This window comes from Cornus florida, unplaced genomic scaffold, assembly GCF_030987335.1.
Source record: "Cornus florida cultivar Cherokee Brave unplaced genomic scaffold, ASM3098733v1 CherokeeBrave_3.0.0_Hap2_Chr10, whole genome shotgun sequence".
Lineage (NCBI taxonomy): Eukaryota > Viridiplantae > Streptophyta > Magnoliopsida > Cornales > Cornaceae > Cornus > Cornus florida.
Window position 1 is genome coordinate 25,758,719 of NW_026775580.1, and position 18,676 is coordinate 25,777,394.

The 18,676-nt window shown below is 34.1% G+C and overlaps 2 protein-coding genes across 3 annotated transcripts; one reads left to right on the forward strand and one right to left on the reverse strand.

Moving 5' to 3' along the window:
* Positions 1-756: 756 nt before the first annotated feature.
* On the forward strand, positions 757-10,315 carry LOC132276589 (uncharacterized). Its single transcript, XM_059778077.1, has 8 exons — positions 757-1,260; positions 5,814-5,906; positions 6,135-6,213; positions 6,336-6,414; positions 8,797-8,836; positions 8,926-9,060; positions 9,225-9,362; positions 9,923-10,315. The coding sequence occupies exons 1-8, from the start codon at positions 1,019-1,021 to the stop codon at positions 10,209-10,211; spliced, it is 1,095 nt and encodes a 364-aa protein (XP_059634060.1). The 5' UTR covers positions 757-1,018; the 3' UTR covers positions 10,212-10,315.
* Positions 10,316-10,802: 487 nt separating this feature from the next.
* LOC132276586 (uncharacterized) lies at positions 10,803-17,186 on the reverse strand. Of its 2 annotated transcripts, XM_059778075.1 has the most exons (5): positions 16,930-17,186; positions 14,034-14,460; positions 11,975-12,006; positions 11,698-11,885; positions 10,803-11,616 (listed from the first exon to the last, which is right to left on the reverse strand). In XM_059778075.1, exons 2-5 carry the CDS (start codon positions 14,362-14,364, stop codon positions 10,923-10,925), a joined length of 1,245 nt encoding a protein of 414 aa, XP_059634058.1. In that variant the 5' UTR covers positions 14,365-14,460; positions 16,930-17,186; the 3' UTR covers positions 10,803-10,922. The 2 variants fall into 2 exon arrangements, with proteins under 2 accessions (XP_059634058.1, XP_059634057.1); XM_059778074.1 differs by having other exon boundaries at positions 10,803-11,885.
* Positions 17,187-18,676: the final 1,490 nt, after the last annotated feature.

Genomic DNA, 18,676 nt, shown 5'->3' on the forward strand with positions numbered 1-18,676 from the left:
TTTGTTACTCTGATTTTTGGTTATGGAAAACTAGTAATATGTGTTTTTCAAGTGTTTATTACAGAAGGGTGTAACACGTGTCATGTCAATATGAGAGAAACAAACTAATACTATATTTGACGGTGTTTTAGATTTGAAATTAGAAAAAATTGGATAGGAGAAAATTGGTACAAAATTTGAATAAATTTTTTTTTGATTTAAAATTTAAAAATTTAATATAAATTTTAATGTGTTTGTGAAGAAGGTACGTTCATCCGAATGCTGGTAGAAGTTTGAACACAGGGTTGTGCACAACCCATAGTCCATAATGCTATGAAATTGGTATTAGACAGTCTTGGATCAATTTGTCACGTCATGGATTAATCTAATGAAAACTCTATTTTTTTTTTTTTTTTTTTTTTGGGTAATACAATCTTGTGGTGTAGATTGAGTTGGTACACCAAATTTCAAAGGTTCACAATTCCCTAATAATTTTTTTGAGCTGAGTATAGTTTAATTTGATCAAAAAATTGATAACTTAGTAATCGGTTAGTGTAGCTCACTAAATTAATTATGGTTGGAGCTGAGTTTGGTTCAACTAATTAAATTTGATTGTTATTTAAATGCGATATTTGGTTGGAAGGAAGGATTGAGAATAGATGAATGAACAAACAAGAGTAAACGAAAATTTAAGAAGAGAAAGAAAGGAAGTAAGGACATATGCTTCGTCACTCCTACCATATACAAATTTCAATTTAAACCTTTTTCAAAAAATATTCAAATAGATATATGCCTTTTATTATTTTAAACTACGTACAATGAGAATAGAGTACATTTTTTTAAATATAAAATAAAAAATAAAAAAATTCCACCTCATTCATCAATTTTACTTTCCTTCTGATTCTCATCCATCCCTACCAAAAAAGAAAACGCGGACGCAGGTGTGAAATAGACCCGATAGCTATCTCACCACAAAAGTGTCCTCTGTAAACCATCTCCGACGGCGCATTCTCCGGTCACCGTTAACTATCAGCAGCAAATGGAGATCGCTCCGGCATCTTGCGGATACTCGGTGGGTCACATCCGCCGCTTCGACCATATTATTCCTAAAAAAATTGTCCGCACGAGGACTCGGAGTCGAACTCAGACGACGACGTTATTTCCCTGTATAGTGGCAAGCAATTCGGCTACAGTTGAATCCAAATCTCGGAATCGGATGTTTATTATGGGAATGGGTTTTGTGGGACAGTTTTTCGCTCAGGACTTGAAGAACCAAGGATGGTAAAAATTCTCTTTTCCCAAGTTTCACATTTATGTATAAACCCTAGTTTCACATATATATATATATATATATATGTAGATATATACACACATTTTAACATATACGTGTACATCACTGCATCTTAATATGAGAATCGGTTGCATGCTATGAGATACTCCGATTGTGGTAGTTTATTATGATTGGTTCAGTTTTATCTGAATATTAGTAGCTATTACACCCAATTTACTTGAAACGTCCCTTTGTTTTTTAAAATTATACAGTACTTACGATTTTCTCTAGCTGAACACAGTACACCATGGCTGCTGAGGTTAATTCTTGCGGTGGTAGTAGTAACTTTTGAGAGAGGCTTCTTTTCAAGTGCACATTCAGCTTTTTCCTTCCATGTAATCTTGTCTAGGCGTGCACACTGGTTCGGTTTGGTTCAATTTGGAGGGTAAACTGACACCGTAAAAGTTCTAGTGATTCCATAAAAGTTGGAACTGGACCAAACCGATGAAACTGCTAAAACTGAGCCAATCATACAATACGAGAACATCTGGATCTGTTGGGTTTTACCGGTTAAGATTTTCTAAAATATAGTATAATATTAAAGCCTTTTAGCCTAAAACAAACTTTATATAACCTAATTTTTGTGGCAGAGGTAAATTGTCGTCTATTGCCTACTCAAAATGTATTTTTAATTTCTTATATCATTTAGTAACATAACAATAAGAAATAGAATACGGATCTCCATGTAAATGAGGTTAAGGCTTGAAGAGGGTGTATATAACCCTGGTTTAGTGTGATACAAGCTTATGTTAACAAAATGTTACCACCCAATCAATGACAACAAATACATATGTATGCTTATGCATATATGTGTGTGTGTGTGTGTGTATATATATATATATATATGCATCTTTTTGTGTATAAATGTCACAGTTCATTAGGGATTAGTTTGGTTTTTGGACTTCTAAACCGTGAATCGAACTGATACTAATAGTTCCTCTTTTTTTTGGAATTGGAACCAAACCATTGAGGCACAAAACCGAATCAAATTGCATGGTTTGGATTGATTTGAATAAGATTGATGATTTCAATGGTTCCATGTGCACCCTCTTGTCCTATTAATCAGACTCCGCTGAAAAATAATCCCAAAGCTGCTGCGTAACTTCATTTAAAGAGTAAAAGATGCTGTGTTGTTTCTCCACTTGTCTACATAGAGCACATGTTGCATCACTGATAATTATAAAAATTTCAACTTTTGCCTTGCATGAACCTTTACTTAACTGCCAGCAATAATATGAAATTATGCCAGGGCAAGTGGGCAACTGCTTTCAAAAACCAAACTTTCTTGTGCCAGTTAGCTATGGGTATTTGACCTCTCTATTCAACATTAAATGTGCGTAATGGGGGTAACTGTCCAAATGAACTCGTCATCCTTAAAACGATCAAACTTTAAGGTCAAGGGGATGTAACTGATTGGTCTTGGAATTTCCACTGTAGATGGGTTAAGTCAGTTCCATTCTCCTCCCCCTATGAAGTCTGCGACTTCTGTTAGGCTGGTTTCTGTACTAGGCACAATTTCGTAAGAAATTTCTGTATTAATATGGCCCCAATGAGTGCTAGTTAGTAGTTACCTAACCCAAAAAGGTTATCTCCTCAAAAGCTTTTGTAATTTCATTCCTCAATCTCAACATTTTCCTACACGATGACGAGATATTGGAAGAGATTGCTGATCGATTAAATTACGTGCATACTAACTTCCAAAGTACTTCTGTCGCATTATTCAGAACTTTTTATTGAGATGCTGTTGCAAAGCATTAAATATATATATATAGAGAGAGAGATTTATTTATTTTATTCTTTATTTTGTTAGATGGGAGTTTTTGCACAACATTAAGGGGGCATACCCTGTAGCAAGCTCAGTGCAAGCCCCTACAATGAACGAACAAAAGATAGACAATGATACATCAAGAAACCAGATAACACCAAAGCTTTATAAACACAGCTTCATTGAGTTGTCAACCATAAATACACCGTATTTTACATGAAAACTGAGCTGACAATATTCCAAACTAACTTCATACTTGGATTTTGACACCAGATAAACTACTAACTTCTGACTCGATAGTGCTTGGTCTCTGTTATCATTATATATTTTAGAAAAACTCTATAAATTAAACCCAGGAGGTTGGCTCAAGTGGGTAAGTCACTTGGCCTTGGAGCCTCATGAAGCATCAGGTTTAAGGTTCAACTCCTCTTGGGTGCAAACAATTATTTCTTCCCATATGTAATACAACAACAATGTTTAATAAAATCTTCATAAGAATATGCAGCAAATTATTTCTCTTAGACCTTCTAGCTGCAGAATTAATTTTTCTGGGCCTGCAACTAAAGCTTCGGAAATCGCTAGAATAGCAAGTAACATCTATGAATTCCTTCCACACTTGAGGATCAGCTTTAAGCATCCTTCTGGTTCATTCTACCATAAACAGCTACTTATCAAACAAAAAAAAAAAAAAATCTACCATAAACAGCTCCTTTTCTATCGCAAGGTTATGAGCCAAACTAAAATTGTGTTTGATGCCCTTTAGTCAATTTTAGATGGGTCATTTCAATATATTTTCACAAACATCCCCTGATACTGCCTTAGAAGCATTAGCATATGCTATTATTATTAAGGTTTTCATCCATTTCTTTCTTCCATATCAATTTTTTCGTCGGATCAACCTTGATATCTAGAACCTCCTTCGTTACCTAATCTATAGATTTTCTTGATAGTTTTTTTTTATATAATAGATTTGATGAGCATTCAAGGAATCTAGTATCATATGAGTTCTACGTGTAATAATATAAAATAAAATAATCAAATGAATTCAACAAAAAAGAATATCACAAGCATCAAAATCGTCAAAATATAAACAACATATAAAATATAATTTAAATCCACATAGTTCAAAATCACACAAGGTTGGATAACATAATTCCATTATCAACATGTGCAAAACAAAAAGTAAATACTTTTAACATTTATTTAGTTATAAACATGATCTGGTCCCCATGCCAAATTAAATAACATAGATGGATCTACGTGTACCCTCTTCAGAACTCGCTGCTCTTCCTCTCATTCTCCTTGCTGCTTTCTAAAATGTGAAATCACTTCTTTAGTATGCCAAAAGCCTTCTTGATTGTATCGCCCAATGAGGCATCATTGATTAAAAAACTCTCCAACATTTTCTAGAGAGAGAGAGAGAGAGAGAGAAAGTTGTATGATGGGGAGGAGGGGAACTGCAGAGTGTTGTTGGAGTGAACTGTGACGTAGAGTGAAGAGCAAAGAGGTGTAAATTGGAATGACGAGTTTTATTATATGTTCCCTCCAATGACCTGGAATTTCCCCTTTTTGTTGTCCAATTTTCTCTTTAAAATCTTGTCCATCCTTGATGCAAATTATTCATGGTGCTTTAGAAATTGTCTAGTCAAAATTGATGCGGTCAATAGTGTCTTGAAAAATTGTCTAATCAAAGTATATTAAGTAGTATTTCTTTTTTTTTTTTTTTTTTTTTTTTTTTGATATAGGAATGTAATGATGTCAGGGGAATGGTAGAAGCTGTTAAGATCAAGGTGTGAAGTACTTTCTTCTAGTAAATGTTCTACCAACTTCTCCTTTGTGAAAAGGTGCCCCCAAACCTGGATATAGAGCAGTTTGGAGAAATGAAGCGAAGGTCTGAAGGTGCCTGGCTTCCATAAGTTCAGGAATGGAACGGTCTTCACTTCCGCTCTTTTCCTTCTCTCGGCTGTCTCTGGATTTGCTCTTGGCCTTTGAACGTGCTTCACTGGAGTTTTCATCACAGAATCCATGAATCAATCAAGTCTTCTTATTCATTTGAGTGATGCTTTTCATAGCCACATTATTAATGCTTTGTGGGTTGCTTAAAAATCAGTTTAGAAAAGTGAAGTGTCATTAATAGTTATATTATTAAAGGGACAACCCTCTATACCTGCCGTAACCAAGTCTTAAATCAGTATAATTTTAATATATTATCAAATTTTAAACTTCTCTTCAGGCTTTCCCCAAATCTCCCTTTAGAAATCAAGGCTCTGTTGATTGGAGTAACCCTAGTCTTTCTTTTTTTCCCCGTTTGCTTCATTTCTGAGGTTAAAAAATAGATGGCCCAGAAAGAAAAGTTATAAGTCATTTTCTCCTCTTTTTCTTTTCTTCTCTCTTATAAGACAAAGGAGAGAAATTGAAAATGTCCCCTTCTCTTCATTTTCTCCCACACCAAACACATTGTTAATCTTTGTTATTCTTAAATTGATTTTTCAAACTACAATTTATCATAGTTCGTAAGCTTTCTTTATAATGTTGTCAGTTGCTGCTAAAAGTGAATATGATTTCTTGCTTCTTTGTGTGGTTCAAAACACTAGATTTTGTTTATGTGTGTCAGTGTGTGTACTAGTCTTTCTCTTGTATTCATACTTGATTTCAAATTGAGCTCTCAATTTGATTGTTCACCTTTTCATCACATGTTGATTTGTTATAGAAGTTGACAAATTGGAGATGGACCTGTAGGGTTGTATCTGGAACTTGCACCGACATTGTGAAGAAGAAGAAACTCGAGGAGATGGGATTTAATGTTTTTGTTTTCGATGCAAATAAGCCAGAGTGAGTCTATGATCATTATGGTGATCTTATAGGTAAAATGCTTCCTTCTGTGCAAACTGGCCATATTTAAAGATCTTTGTGCATGGATTGGTGTAATTGTTACAAATGATAAAAAGACGTCACTTAATTTGTTGAGCTTTTGTTGTTTTGCCTAGATTTTACCATTTTTTAGCTTTCTGCTCCTCTTATTCTCTTTCTGGCACCTACTTTGTTTATCTTTTATTTCAGACCAGAAGTCCTAAATGTTTTGAACTATCATACGCACCTCCTCATCTCCATCCCCGTTCTTAAGGGTATTGGTGACCCGGTAAAAGTTTATATGAGTTTTAATTTTCAAAGCTGCTGTTTCTGATCTTATATATAGCTTTGTAACTAAATCTCTCTGCATGCTTCCTTGACCACTTAATTTTTTTCCCTTTTTGTTTGCAGATTCTTCAGCATGAAGAACTTCTAAAAAGTAGACTGATGGATGGAGACCTCCAGTGGCTCTGTTATTTGTCATCAACAAGTATGTGTTAGTTATTATTGTTATTGTGCTAGTTTATCATCACAACTTCATATTTGAAAACACACGATCATAATTCATACAAGAACACTCTAAAGCATATTCATGCATGCATAAATACATGCATAAAATGTTCTATCAAATGTAATTCATGTTTGTACGATGCATAAAATGGACTGTCCAATGTAGTTCATGCATGTACCACTCCCTCTCCGTCTGATTGATTGTTCCAGGACTTGTTTTGTGCTGAAGTAACGTTGGTTATGTTATGTAATTTCAAGGTCACCTCATCACTCACATCCTTTACTCGTTGCATCTACTTTCTTTTTCAACAAAATAAATAAATAAATCATTTGTTTGGTCATCTCCCCAAGAATCAACCATATGCAGCAAATTAAAATAAATTTGACAACTTCACATTAACCTTTTTTCGAGGTATTATCTTAATTCTTAAACCAGGTGGCGTTGATGATACGCAATTCCGTGACATCACATCAATTGAAAAACCCCTCCCTTTGGGGAAAAATGGAGAAATGGTAAATGTATTCAAGATGGTTTCATTTTCACACAATACATTTTCAGTTTATACCATATCTTCATATCTGAGATGTGTCCATGATTAAAACTGGGACGATACACATTACACCACAACTTTGAATCAGAAAGAGAGATTTTAAGCGCACTCAATTGGATAAAATTTTTAAGTAGTTGGTGTTATTTTATATCAACCATCTTTAGTTGAAAGCTCTTACCACTCTTACACATTTCATTCACTCCTCACCATTGCCACTCTCGTTCTTCATGTTATGATCTCATTTTTGTTTCTCCCAAATCGGGAAGCATCTCACTGCTTGGATTACATTGAATTTACTCAGTTTGTGCTGGAAGTTTATCTTATCTCATAGGCATCTGAAAAACTTGGCCAGTAACAATATTACTCATATAAACAGAAATTAGAATAGGGATGAATTTAAATTATGTTATCCTATTCCTTGAATCATTCAAATGAGTAAGATAGAAGAGATAGGGATGAATTTAAATTGTGTTATCCTATTCCTTGAATCATTCAAATGAATAAAGATAGAAGATATACAACAAATGGAGATCATGGAACTGAAATTATAATTTGTAAATTCCCAAAGGTTTTCATTTGATTAGAAGAAAAAAGAAACTGGAAAATGAAAGTAAGAAAAGTGAAATAAAAAAAGAAAAATAAGCTTTTCAGCATGTATTTGGTTAGACTGAAAATTTTGTAGAATATTGTAAAAGAATTTCATATGGTATGGATAGCATGAAAGTTACAAGTAAAAATTATTTTTTACCTCAACTGCCCTTTTTTAATTGAATGGTTTAACAAGACTAAACAAATTTGTCTTCAATAAATATTTTTTCAATCTATTTATGAATAAATAAATATAAGAATCTAGAAAAATAATTTTCTAGGACATGCAGAAAGAGAGATACGGACCATTATACCATTCTTTTAAAAAGTTACTACTCATAACACATTTTATTTTAGAGATATAAAAAGAAAGGGGATAGAGTGTAAGTTCACATAATGTTCCCAAGAAAGCAAAATTTCCGTGTTTTTTTGTCTGAGTTTTTTTTTTTTTGGGAAACTTAGGTGGTTATGAAAAATCACTTTACCTCAAAATTTTCCTTTTCTTTTTTTACAAACCTCTAAGTTGTTAAAATGAATTCAATTTCGTCTACTTTCCTTTATTTCCTATCTAACCAAACCAAGTCAAAGCCATTCTTCATTTGGACATTTACAGCTTTGTCCCATAGTGAAAAGATCTTCAACAAAGCTGAGCTGCATTAAATATGCTTGAATATTTCCGTGCTCCATTGTACGAGTACGACAATGATAGTAAATTGTCTCTAAATCAATTCCCGTTTCTTTGCATCCTCTACTCTTAAAATTTTCAGAAGTAAAATATATATATATATATATATATATATATATATTATGTCATGTCAAGCACGTAAATTTTATCTATAACTTTCTGAAAATATTCAGTGAACCTAAATTATGTAATCCTATTCCTTGAATCATTCTAATGACGAGATAAGACATATGGAATTGAGTTTTTTTTTTTCTTTCTAATATTCAAAGTGATTTTGCATGTGAATTGGACATGTAGAGCTTTGTTCTATATTGACTAGATCTATAACAAAACTATGTTTTGCATGCTTGAGTCATTTCTTGCTCTACTACAAGAATAGGATATCTCATAGTAATTTTTGTTTCTAGTTCCAATGTCCTGTTTTCTTTACATCCTGTACACTTCAATCTTCAGAAGTAACACATTTACATATCATGTCATGTCATGTCAAGAACCTGAATGTTATTTGCAACTCTGGAAATGTTTCTTTAATTTGTAGGTGTATATGGAAATTGTGGTGGTGCATGGGTGGATGAGGAGTAAGTTTGTGTAGCTTATTGTTGTTGGAAGTATTTTACGCTAAAGCTGGGACCCACTGTCACTAAAAATATGCACAATTCTGTAACAGTTATCCAATTAGCCCTACAAGTGAAGTGGCTAAAGCAAGGTCAACTGCTGAGGAAAGATGGTTAAAGTTAGGTCATGATCTTGCGCTTTCAGCACAAATATTTCGACTTGGAGGTATCTATGGGCCTGGCAGAAGGTTGTGGTGATTTATTTCATTAGCAAACTTCAGCATTGCTACATGCATTTATTCTTTGCTTGACTAGTCGTTTATTTTCTCCTAGAGCCTGTGCTGTTATTAAACTTATGTTTGTCCCACATTTATTGCTCTTACGATTGACCTTATGGGATGTTCTGCTACAGTGCTGTTGACACCATAATTAAGCAGAAGTCTTCATCAGCAAGTCAGAGAATGAGGGCATCCAGGAATTACACTTCAAGAGTTCACGTTGCAGACATTTGTCAATCACTCAAGGCCTCTATCTACAAGCCATCGCCAGGGTAAGTTCAATGATAGACCTCACCTAACTCAGTTAATTTTATCATGTACTTCTCTTCCCGGTTAATGAATTGTTCTCTGAGAAAATATTTGATGAAAACCTAAAATATAAGATTCCACAACATTACCACATCTCTGAGAAAATAAATAAACAAGTTTAACTGATTGTTTTTTGCCAACTTAACCTAATTTTTCTTCAATTGTTATTTGTATTCAAGCGAAATGTATCTGTCCCTACACACATACGGATGCATGAAAATAAAAATAAGAAATTGCTTGGACAAACAAATGCAAGCTCGAAGGGACTCATGAACATGAACATGTAAAGAGGAGCAAGCATCTGTATGATACATCTGTATGGAGTAACTCATTAGGTTGCCACGTGTCGATTGTAATTCATCATTTTTTAGTTTCTTTCCTTTTAATTCTACCCCGCTTTTCACTTGTTATTTAGAATCTCACTTTCATGCTGTTGCAGTTTGAGTTTTCCCTCTTTATTTCTGAATCAAGATTAGTAACATTTGTAGACTACTTTTCTTTTATTTTTTCTTTCTTATTTCAGGAAAATCTACAACATCGTAGATGATGACCCTGCCCCACGGATTGAAGTATTTACATTTGCACGGGACTTAATTGAGAAGAAATGGCCTGGCCATATCAAACAAATCACATCTGATGATAGATCAGAATCAATTATCCCAGAGGGAACTTCAAGGGGTGAAAAGCGAGTCTCAAATGCACGCATGAAGAAAGAACTAGGAGTGACGCTACTTCATCCAAGTTATGAATCAGGGTTGCAGAGCATTATCAATCATATGGATAATCCAATTCCGTATAGTCCTTTGGGTTAACGAAGTACTACAGTATTATGCTATATCTACATTTGGCTTTGTATGAAGAAGATTTGGTGTCAGTCAAATCTTATTGATTTATAGATGTAAAGTTTGTTTGTTTATGTGCTCTTTCATTTTTTATTTTTGCAAAGCGTAGAAATCATTACTTGAACATGCTATACATCCATTACTTTGCATGTATATATGCTAATCAATTGGGTTGGCAATTGTGAAAGTAAATGCCTCTGTGAATAGCAATTGTGAAAGTGAGTTTGTGCCATGGCATATCTGAAGCTTTGTTCTACGGAGATTATATGAATTATGGAGTATTGGAGGCAAAGTTGGAAGATTATGGAATGTCAAGTCCCAATCTATGCCATTCCAAGCAGTTAGACGTAGTAACTTCCACTTCTAAAAGCAGAAGAAAAGATATGCCAAACGAGCCTGAGATTTAAAGAGTGCGAGTCCTTGAGAGTTAAAAGAGAGTCAAGTAGAGTGTGAGATGCTAGCCTTGTACAAAGTATAAAGTGACTCTTCTACTCAAGGTTGCTGAGATTCCAACATCCTTATATTCCAATTTTGACTCATGATACCCCATTACTTCTAGCATTTCTGGAATGAGGAATAATACTGAATTATTAGCAAAGCTGTAATACATTCTTAAGAATTCATGAACACTTGTCATGAGACAGACAGACAGAGAGAAATGACTCCTATTAAATGGAGAGCTCAATCCTTGTGAGACCTTGCCCAAAACCACTTCTTCCTAGAAGGGTCGTTCTCTGACAGGGATCTATTGTTCCACCTGGATCCAAGAGAAAAGTGTCGCCTCAAGAATGGCTTTGCGAAGGAGCTCCTTCCACTCGAACTGGGTTCCATCTTGGGAACTTTTCCTTCTCGCTCTATATTTTTCCGACGATCAAGAACATCAAATCCAGCATCCAGATAACTATCCATGACTCGGTTCCTTGATATCTTATTGTTTCTTGGTTTCAGCTCTGCTTCCGCCCTTAGAACCTTTTTGGACATTTTTGACATTTGCTTCTTTCCAATTGTACAAGTTGGGCACGATGGGTCATACTGGTCCGCTTGGGGTGTCATAGCCTCCAGACATTCTGCATGGTAGACATGCCCACAAACCAGCACAGAAACGACTGAGAGCTCATTACCGGCAATAATTTTCTGGCTGCTCCATGGAGATCTCTCCACCAATGCCTTCGAGCAGGCTCCACAAGTTTGCGTGTCAATGGAGGGAGAATATGAAAACCTGCTGCTAGATTCACCTAACTTGCCACTGCCAAAGCCCACACACTCACTGTCGAAGGACCACCTTTCCCTTTGAGAAGAGGCCACAAGCTCAGAAAACGTGCGCATGGACCAGCCGTCAGAAGACCCACAATGGGATCCAGTTGCTAAATCATTACTGCAAGTGGAAAGTACAAAAGATGGTCTTCCTTCAGAAACTGGCGATTTCAACCCCAGGATTTGACTATCTGAAACTTGCCTTAAAAGCTGGTGCCCTGGTGAACGGCGGGCTCGTCTTGATCGGGTGGAGTTGGCAGGAAGAGAGCGAGTTTGGGAGTACAAAGGATCTGCAGTTGGCGGTAAGAAAGACGAGCTTGACGGTACAGAATATGAGATCTCAGGTGCAGATGTATTTTCAATTTCTGGTGAGTCGGTGGAGCACTGTACCTATAAGATAACCAAAACAGGCAAACATATCAATCAAATTGAGAAGGGGAGAGCAGCCTCTTTCACTAGCTTCAATTGGTTAAACTCACCTCGATACTATCATTTCCTGCCACTGGTAAATCTACACCAAGCATGTAAAAAAGAATCATATATAAGATTAAAACAAAATGAAGCAACAAAATATTGCAGATTTGTGATACGAGTCCCTATCAAGTTTGATAATGGAACCACAAATGAAAAGTAAAGGACTACGGCCAGAGTCATACAGTTCATACTACATTATTCTGCATTTGACAAATAATTTCTGCTCAAAGATAGAAAACCCAATCACACGCATGGTATTTAAAGCAGAGTAAGATAGAGTAAGGAATCAATAAGAAACCAGAAAGTTGACCAATGCATTCTTTTCCAGATTTCTATTCAATATCCATACCATGACAAGTGGCATCGGTAAGGGAGCTATAGGGAGTGAGCTGCAAAATGAGCTATTCACAGAGATGCAACAGATCCCAAAACTAATTCCTAGCAATGCTTAAGAGTTTTTTTCCCAATCTCTGGTTCTTTTGATCTATTATAGTACAACTCTTGACATGGATTAGTGACCAACACAAATAATAGGTAACAAGAACCAACTTTATAACCTGCAAGTTGTCACACAAGGCAGAAACCAAAAAAGAAGTCTTAATATCATCCAAATATAAATAATTTTATGTTTTACACAACAGCACCAAATGTTATTTAGCAGGAATACAAATGTCATTGTACACAACAAACACCAACTCTCGGACTCAAATATACAGCAGCAAGATTTATTGAACTCACCTTGGGGAATTGATTCCAACCATCCAACAATAAAGGAATTGGATGTCTAGAATTTGAAACATAAAGAGTCCAGAAAGGACTGCAGAAGCGAATTTGACAAGGAACCCCATCAACCATTAGACATGGTGTCAGAAATGGAGAGCTTGATATTATTATGCATAAAAAAAAAAATATGGATGTAAAATCATGTCTAACTCCAACGTATTATGAGAATCATCTATAATGTCAAATGCAAATCATTCCCTAATATGAGCAAAAATGAATGGGTAAAAGATAGATAAATATATATATATATGTATGTATGTATGTATGTATGTATGTATGTATGGAATAATGAGTGGCAAACCATTCTTATTTATTAACAACCATCTCATTTAAAAGCTTAAGTTGTTAGAGAGGGTGTAATTTTAATATTTAAATCCTCCAACACGCTCCCTCACATATGGCCTTCTTTTGGTCCAACACGTGTTTCAATTTTAATTATCAAGGTGAGGGTGAGGGTGAGGGTGAGGGTGAGGGTAGAACGCAGGACCTTTCCTGCTCTGTTACCATGTTAATAACCGTCTCCTCTAAAAGCTTAAGATGTTAGTTATGGTGTAACTTTAATATTTAAATCCTTCAACACCATTAATGATGCTAATGCAAGGGTACCCTTTTCTTTTATCTAACCTTTCAAAAGGTCAAAGAAAGAATGGCAACATTGTCAATTATTAATTTATTATTACTATTTTTTAAATTGTTGTGTTTCCACAGTAATATTTATCCAAGATCATAGAATTTGCACATTGGCTGATGATTATGATTGCATACTAATGCTATACAAACATTTGACTACAAATATCCAAGATCATAAAATTTTCAGTTTGCACCGCGGGTATAAACATGCAAAGATATATATGATGTCTCACAGCCTTAGATAAATCACACACACACCAATACTGAAATTCACACCATGTACTATTACATACAAACAGTAGTCAAATGTACATTATGCCAATTCACTGTATCATGTGAAATTATTATTGCAACCATGATGATCGACAACTAAAACATGGAAATAGTGACAACATTAAGATGATGCATTTGAATTTACATCTATTTTTCATTTATCATATATTATTATATTTGTTTAAAGAACACTTGCTCATAAGAACAACCTCAATCTCACCATTAGTATCTAGTTAAATAAGAGCTTCAGCCACAAAGTTAACCCTGACATTCAGCCTACTCAAAAAACTAGTAATAATAAAAATTATAATTTGTATTTTATGTTCCAACAAAATTTAGATAGATATAACCACACACAATGCCATTGTAAAGGTTTACCTGAACAAGGAGTTATTAGATTTGCAACCTGCGTTTCATGAACTGGGGACTTCTGAGACAAGGGAGTTCTGAAACTTTCTAATGGGCTTCCCCCAACAGAAAAATTACCCCTATCGGAACTTAATTCACCTTTCATCTCCATGCTACCATCCCCACTGATTTCATGAGAAAACCTATATGAATGATTCTCAATTTCCCCTGCCACGCGACTTCTATTATCCCAGTGGGAACTCCATGAAGGTGAATAAACAACATTCCTATTCAATGTTTCACCACCGCTTCTGCTGGGCAGCGCTCTATCCCTTGCAGCAACACAACAAGCTGACCCCATGCCCACTTGTATACAATAAATAGGCTCAAGTTTCCAAGAAAAGAATCGTCCAAAAACTAACAAAGCTCTAAGTAAAGAGTTCCATACAACTTTTTCCTGGAAAAGCAAGGAGAAAAAGGAAAAGAAAAGCATAAGCATAAGCAAGAAAGTAAAAGCAGGTATAATTTAGAGTATTCAATCATTCACTATCCATTTATGATTAAAGAAATCACTCAATATCAATTTAGAATGGAAAAATAGGATTCATTCAGGACCCCAAGTAGTTAGGAAAAGACTTTATTTTTGCCCATAATCCATTAGCGTTTCCAACTAGTAAAAGAAGTTGAGTAACTAAACAGTCAAAATATATCTTAAACTAAATAGTACAGAATTGAATTAAAAGTTCTTCCTGCAGAGAAGGCAAAACCAAACATGATTTAACAGTCAATCAAAATTAAGAAAACAGACAGTAAGAACCTAACTCAAGCCCAATGCTCAAAGCAGATATATGAATAAGTAGATTATTCTTTGGGGGAATAGGGAGCCAAACAGCAAAATAATTGTTGCATATTCAATGTAGCCAAATAATAATTGTTGTATTTTTCATAATTTGCATTATGAAAAATTATGCAAAAAAGAAGTTCAGAAAAAAGAAGTCAAACAAGAAATATCTCTTGATAAGTTCAGAAATAAGAGAAAATTCTATTACTGACAGAAACTCTTCTCCACTAACCTCTCTCACTTTCTGCCGCACTATGACACAAAGACAAAACATTAACATGTATACATTCTAATCTATCTAATCATTATATAATAATCGACTTAAAGTTATAACTACTTTATTTGTTTGAAAGACGAAAATGCATCCTACAGAAAACCAAGTAAAATGAGCCTAATTTCTTGGTTTCATGCCAAACTGATTTTGGAAGGTAATTTCATTTTAAATTTATTGTTTGAAATTACTTCTAATTTTCAGAAAAAGGAAAATATCTCAGAAGTAACACTCAACCCAAAGATTTCACATCAAACGGATATTTGAATCTAATATTCATTTTACTGTTTGATTGTTTCCCTTGATGGAACCTAATATGTAGCTTAAATGTGCACTCCTTCTTCCTTAATGGACTTGTTGCAAAAACAGAGTTCAGTTGATGAATACATTTCTTCTTCTATGAATATAATGTGATTTCTTCCCCTCTGCAGGAACACAGTGCCACGTGAAATGGATAATGAGCAAAGCCTTTTAAATTCACTGTCTGAGTACAGATTTTTTCCTTCCATACCCAATTTTCCCTTGACCTTCTTTTGGTTATTGCACAGAAAAATGGTATGACGTTTGTAATCTAAACAACAGAACATATATTTAGAAAGGGACAGGGATGAAGGGAAGGAGAGATAAAGAGAAACAGATGCATCTAAGAAACTAAAACTGTACATTTTTACTATAAAAGATCCACTAACATCAAATCAATATTAGAATCATTTGTTTACGTAACTTTGTTTTTCCCTCCTTCTATTAGTGTAGATAATTTCACACATACTGAAATGATTAAACTCTATTTTTACCAGTGATGTTCTTTTCATAAATAAGTAATACCTAAAGGCCAACACTACAGTTTATTTTCAGAAAACCAGTTATATTTTGTTAAATGTGGCATCTCATGCTTAACAGAACAAAAAATAGAGTTTTCCTTCCTCCAATAAAAAGATTTTTTCTGTTTCCTAAAACCCTGCCTGAAGTTGTCAATCCAAGCCTCACTACCACCAAACGAGTTCTTCCAAAATAAAAAGGATAAAAAATAAACTTCTACAACACTTCCATATAAAACCCCACAAATACATACAAAACTACATTTGAGTTAATGATACGAGGAAATACAGAAGCAACCGAGCAAAACTCTTTCATAGTATTATTACACAAACCAAAACGTTGCAATCAGTCACATGAAATAATATCCTGTTTCATCCAATTGTTGATTGTTAAAAAAGTACAATTTACTTCAGTAAAACATTACGTCAAGCTCAAGTGGTATCTCTTCATCCTCTCATAGAGGAGGGTTCAAGCCCCTATTGGAACATAGTGGAAGCTTGTATTCTTACCTACCTACCTATATATATATATATATATATCATATTCAAGTATAACTTCCAGATATGGATCATCATGTTTAAGAACACAAGCAAATAAGACTTCCTTACTGTCAGCAATAACTACTAAACAGAACAGCATTTCTTGACATTGAAAATACCTCTGATTTCAATAATTACCCAAATCCAGAAAGAAAACAAACACACACACAGTAAAAGGGCATTAATTTCCATTCATAATCGAGAAAGACTAGGTGCTAGAAAGCAGAGGACTACTAGTGTGAAACATTCTCATTCCGATAAATTGTTCACGAAAATTTAAATCGAAACTCCAAATTTGGTAAGAAATCACACCGTGGGAAGCTCATAAATGAGCTACTGATTACAAATTAGAAAATAAGAAGAATCTCCATAATCTAGGGCTTTTCAGAAACATTTAAGTCCTAAATAAACAAAAAGCACAAGAACAAAAACAGTAAAACAAACGAAATAACACACCTCTCTAGTTATAATTAGGGTTTCGGAGTCATAGAGGTAGGAGAGAGAAAGCTCTTCGTCTGCTTCTTCATTATCAATCTGCACTGCGAAGAGAGAGAAAATAGAAACGGTTTATTATATATATACACACATATATGCGTGTGTGTGAGCTTCGTTAGGGTTTGGGTCTGTTGAATTCGCGGCAGAAAGTGGAGGCGTTTGTTATGATGACGGAGTTTAATAGCGAGATTTGCTTGGAAAATTGTGCAACTTCTGCTTTTTCCACTCTTCTTCGCTTTATTTTTTTACTTGCCTTTTATGTTTTTTTCTTTTTTACTTTTTAACTTTTTACCACAAGTTTTGATTTTTTTATTGGACGATCGCTAGTGGTTTCTTCTCCTATACGCCAAGTGCGCAATACGCCTCCCAACACCTTTTTGAGGGTTTTTTTTTTTTTTTTTTTTTTACACCCTTTTGAGGGATTGGATGACAGAAATTATTGTATATCTTTCGGATCACTGGTCCAACTAAGAACCTAATTATTCCGTAGAAAAAAAAAAGAAGTGTGAAAAGAAAATAAGAAATAATTTTTTTTTTTGTGATATAGATAATATAAAGAAAGAAAGAAAAATAGAAAGGATGAGTCTCCTTTTTTCTTTACAAATTTTCATAATTTTTCTTTTATAAATTTTTATCTGTCAAAAAAAAGACGAAAGAGAAGAGAGAATACAAGTAGATTATTATAAAAATTTTAAATTAAGTATTATACTAAATTATACAAATTTTAAATTATACTATTATCCTCTATAAATTACAATATTATAAATGTTATTGAATATAATGATAAAAACAATTACAACTTTTTCTTTTGTTTACATTATAAACTTATTCTCTAGCCTTCCATCCAATAAAAAAAAATAAAAAAAAAATACGTAATCTCTTTTCTATGTTATCACATCTATATCTTCTTCTTTTCCTTTCATCTAAATTTTTTTTTTTATCTTTCAACTAAAAAAAGTATAAAATAAAACTAATACAATTACTTGTCACCCTGTGATTGGTTTGACCATTTAACAACTTTTTAAGTAACATCGATTGTGCTTTGAAATTAGTACATAATTTCAAAATTATTCGTGGAGACCAATCATGTGCTAACTAAAACACACGTGACATTTATAATAACAACGGTTAGTAAGCTTCACTTTAGAAATAGCACAAATCAAGTTAGCTTTTGTACTTGCGCAATGAACGTTTTACCATCATGGCACTACTTTGGTACGTGATTCATTTAGTGCCAAGCTTGAAATAGTGGGCAAAAGAAAAGTAGGAAAGATCAATTGCACATTTCTATGGAAAGAAACATATTCTTTCTCCTTTGGTTGGTTGTTAAGGCAAAACTAATGCCCAACTTTCAAACTTTAATGTTGTTAGAGCTGATCAGGAAGTTGAGGATGACCCAAAACAAATCGTCTTTGGGGGAGTTTATTCAAAAAAAAATTTAAGTGTTATTGCCCCCAAAAAAAAATAAGAAATAAAATAAAAATAAAACACTTTCAAGAGGCTAAATTTTATATTTACTGAAAGAATTTCTTAAACCCGTTATTTCTAAAATTTATAGTCGTATAGTGTTACTTATGTAGTTGTAAGAATTCAAATCAATAATCACCAAGCGTGACCAAAAGTCATCGGTCATCTGAATAATTGCAACTACCAGAATAATTATGTATCTCACATCTATTGTGTGTCTGTGTATTACAATATATCTGGC

Excerpts from the sequence above, each read along its gene's own strand:
- LOC132276586 (XM_059778074.1), bottom strand. The coding sequence starts at position 14,364 with ATGGGGTCAGCTTGTTGTGTTGCTGCAAGGGATAGAGCGCTGCCCAGC. Across the intron at positions 12,007-14,033 it reads TCTAATAACTCCTTGTTCAG|ATTTACCAGTGGCAGGAAAT; the intron begins GTAAACCTTTAC and ends TGCTTGGTGTAG. Across the intron at positions 11,886-11,974 it reads CAGGAAATGATAGTATCGAG|GTACAGTGCTCCACCGACTC; the intron begins GTGAGTTTAACC and ends GTTATCTTATAG.
- LOC132276589 (XM_059778077.1), top strand. The coding sequence starts at position 1,019 with ATGGAGATCGCTCCGGCATCTTGCGGATACTCGGTGGGTCACATCCGC. Across the intron at positions 6,214-6,335 it reads TTAAGGGTATTGGTGACCCG|ATTCTTCAGCATGAAGAACT; the intron begins GTAAAAGTTTAT and ends TTTTGTTTGCAG. Across the intron at positions 8,837-8,925 it reads GGTGCATGGGTGGATGAGGA|TTATCCAATTAGCCCTACAA; the intron begins GTAAGTTTGTGT and ends ATTCTGTAACAG.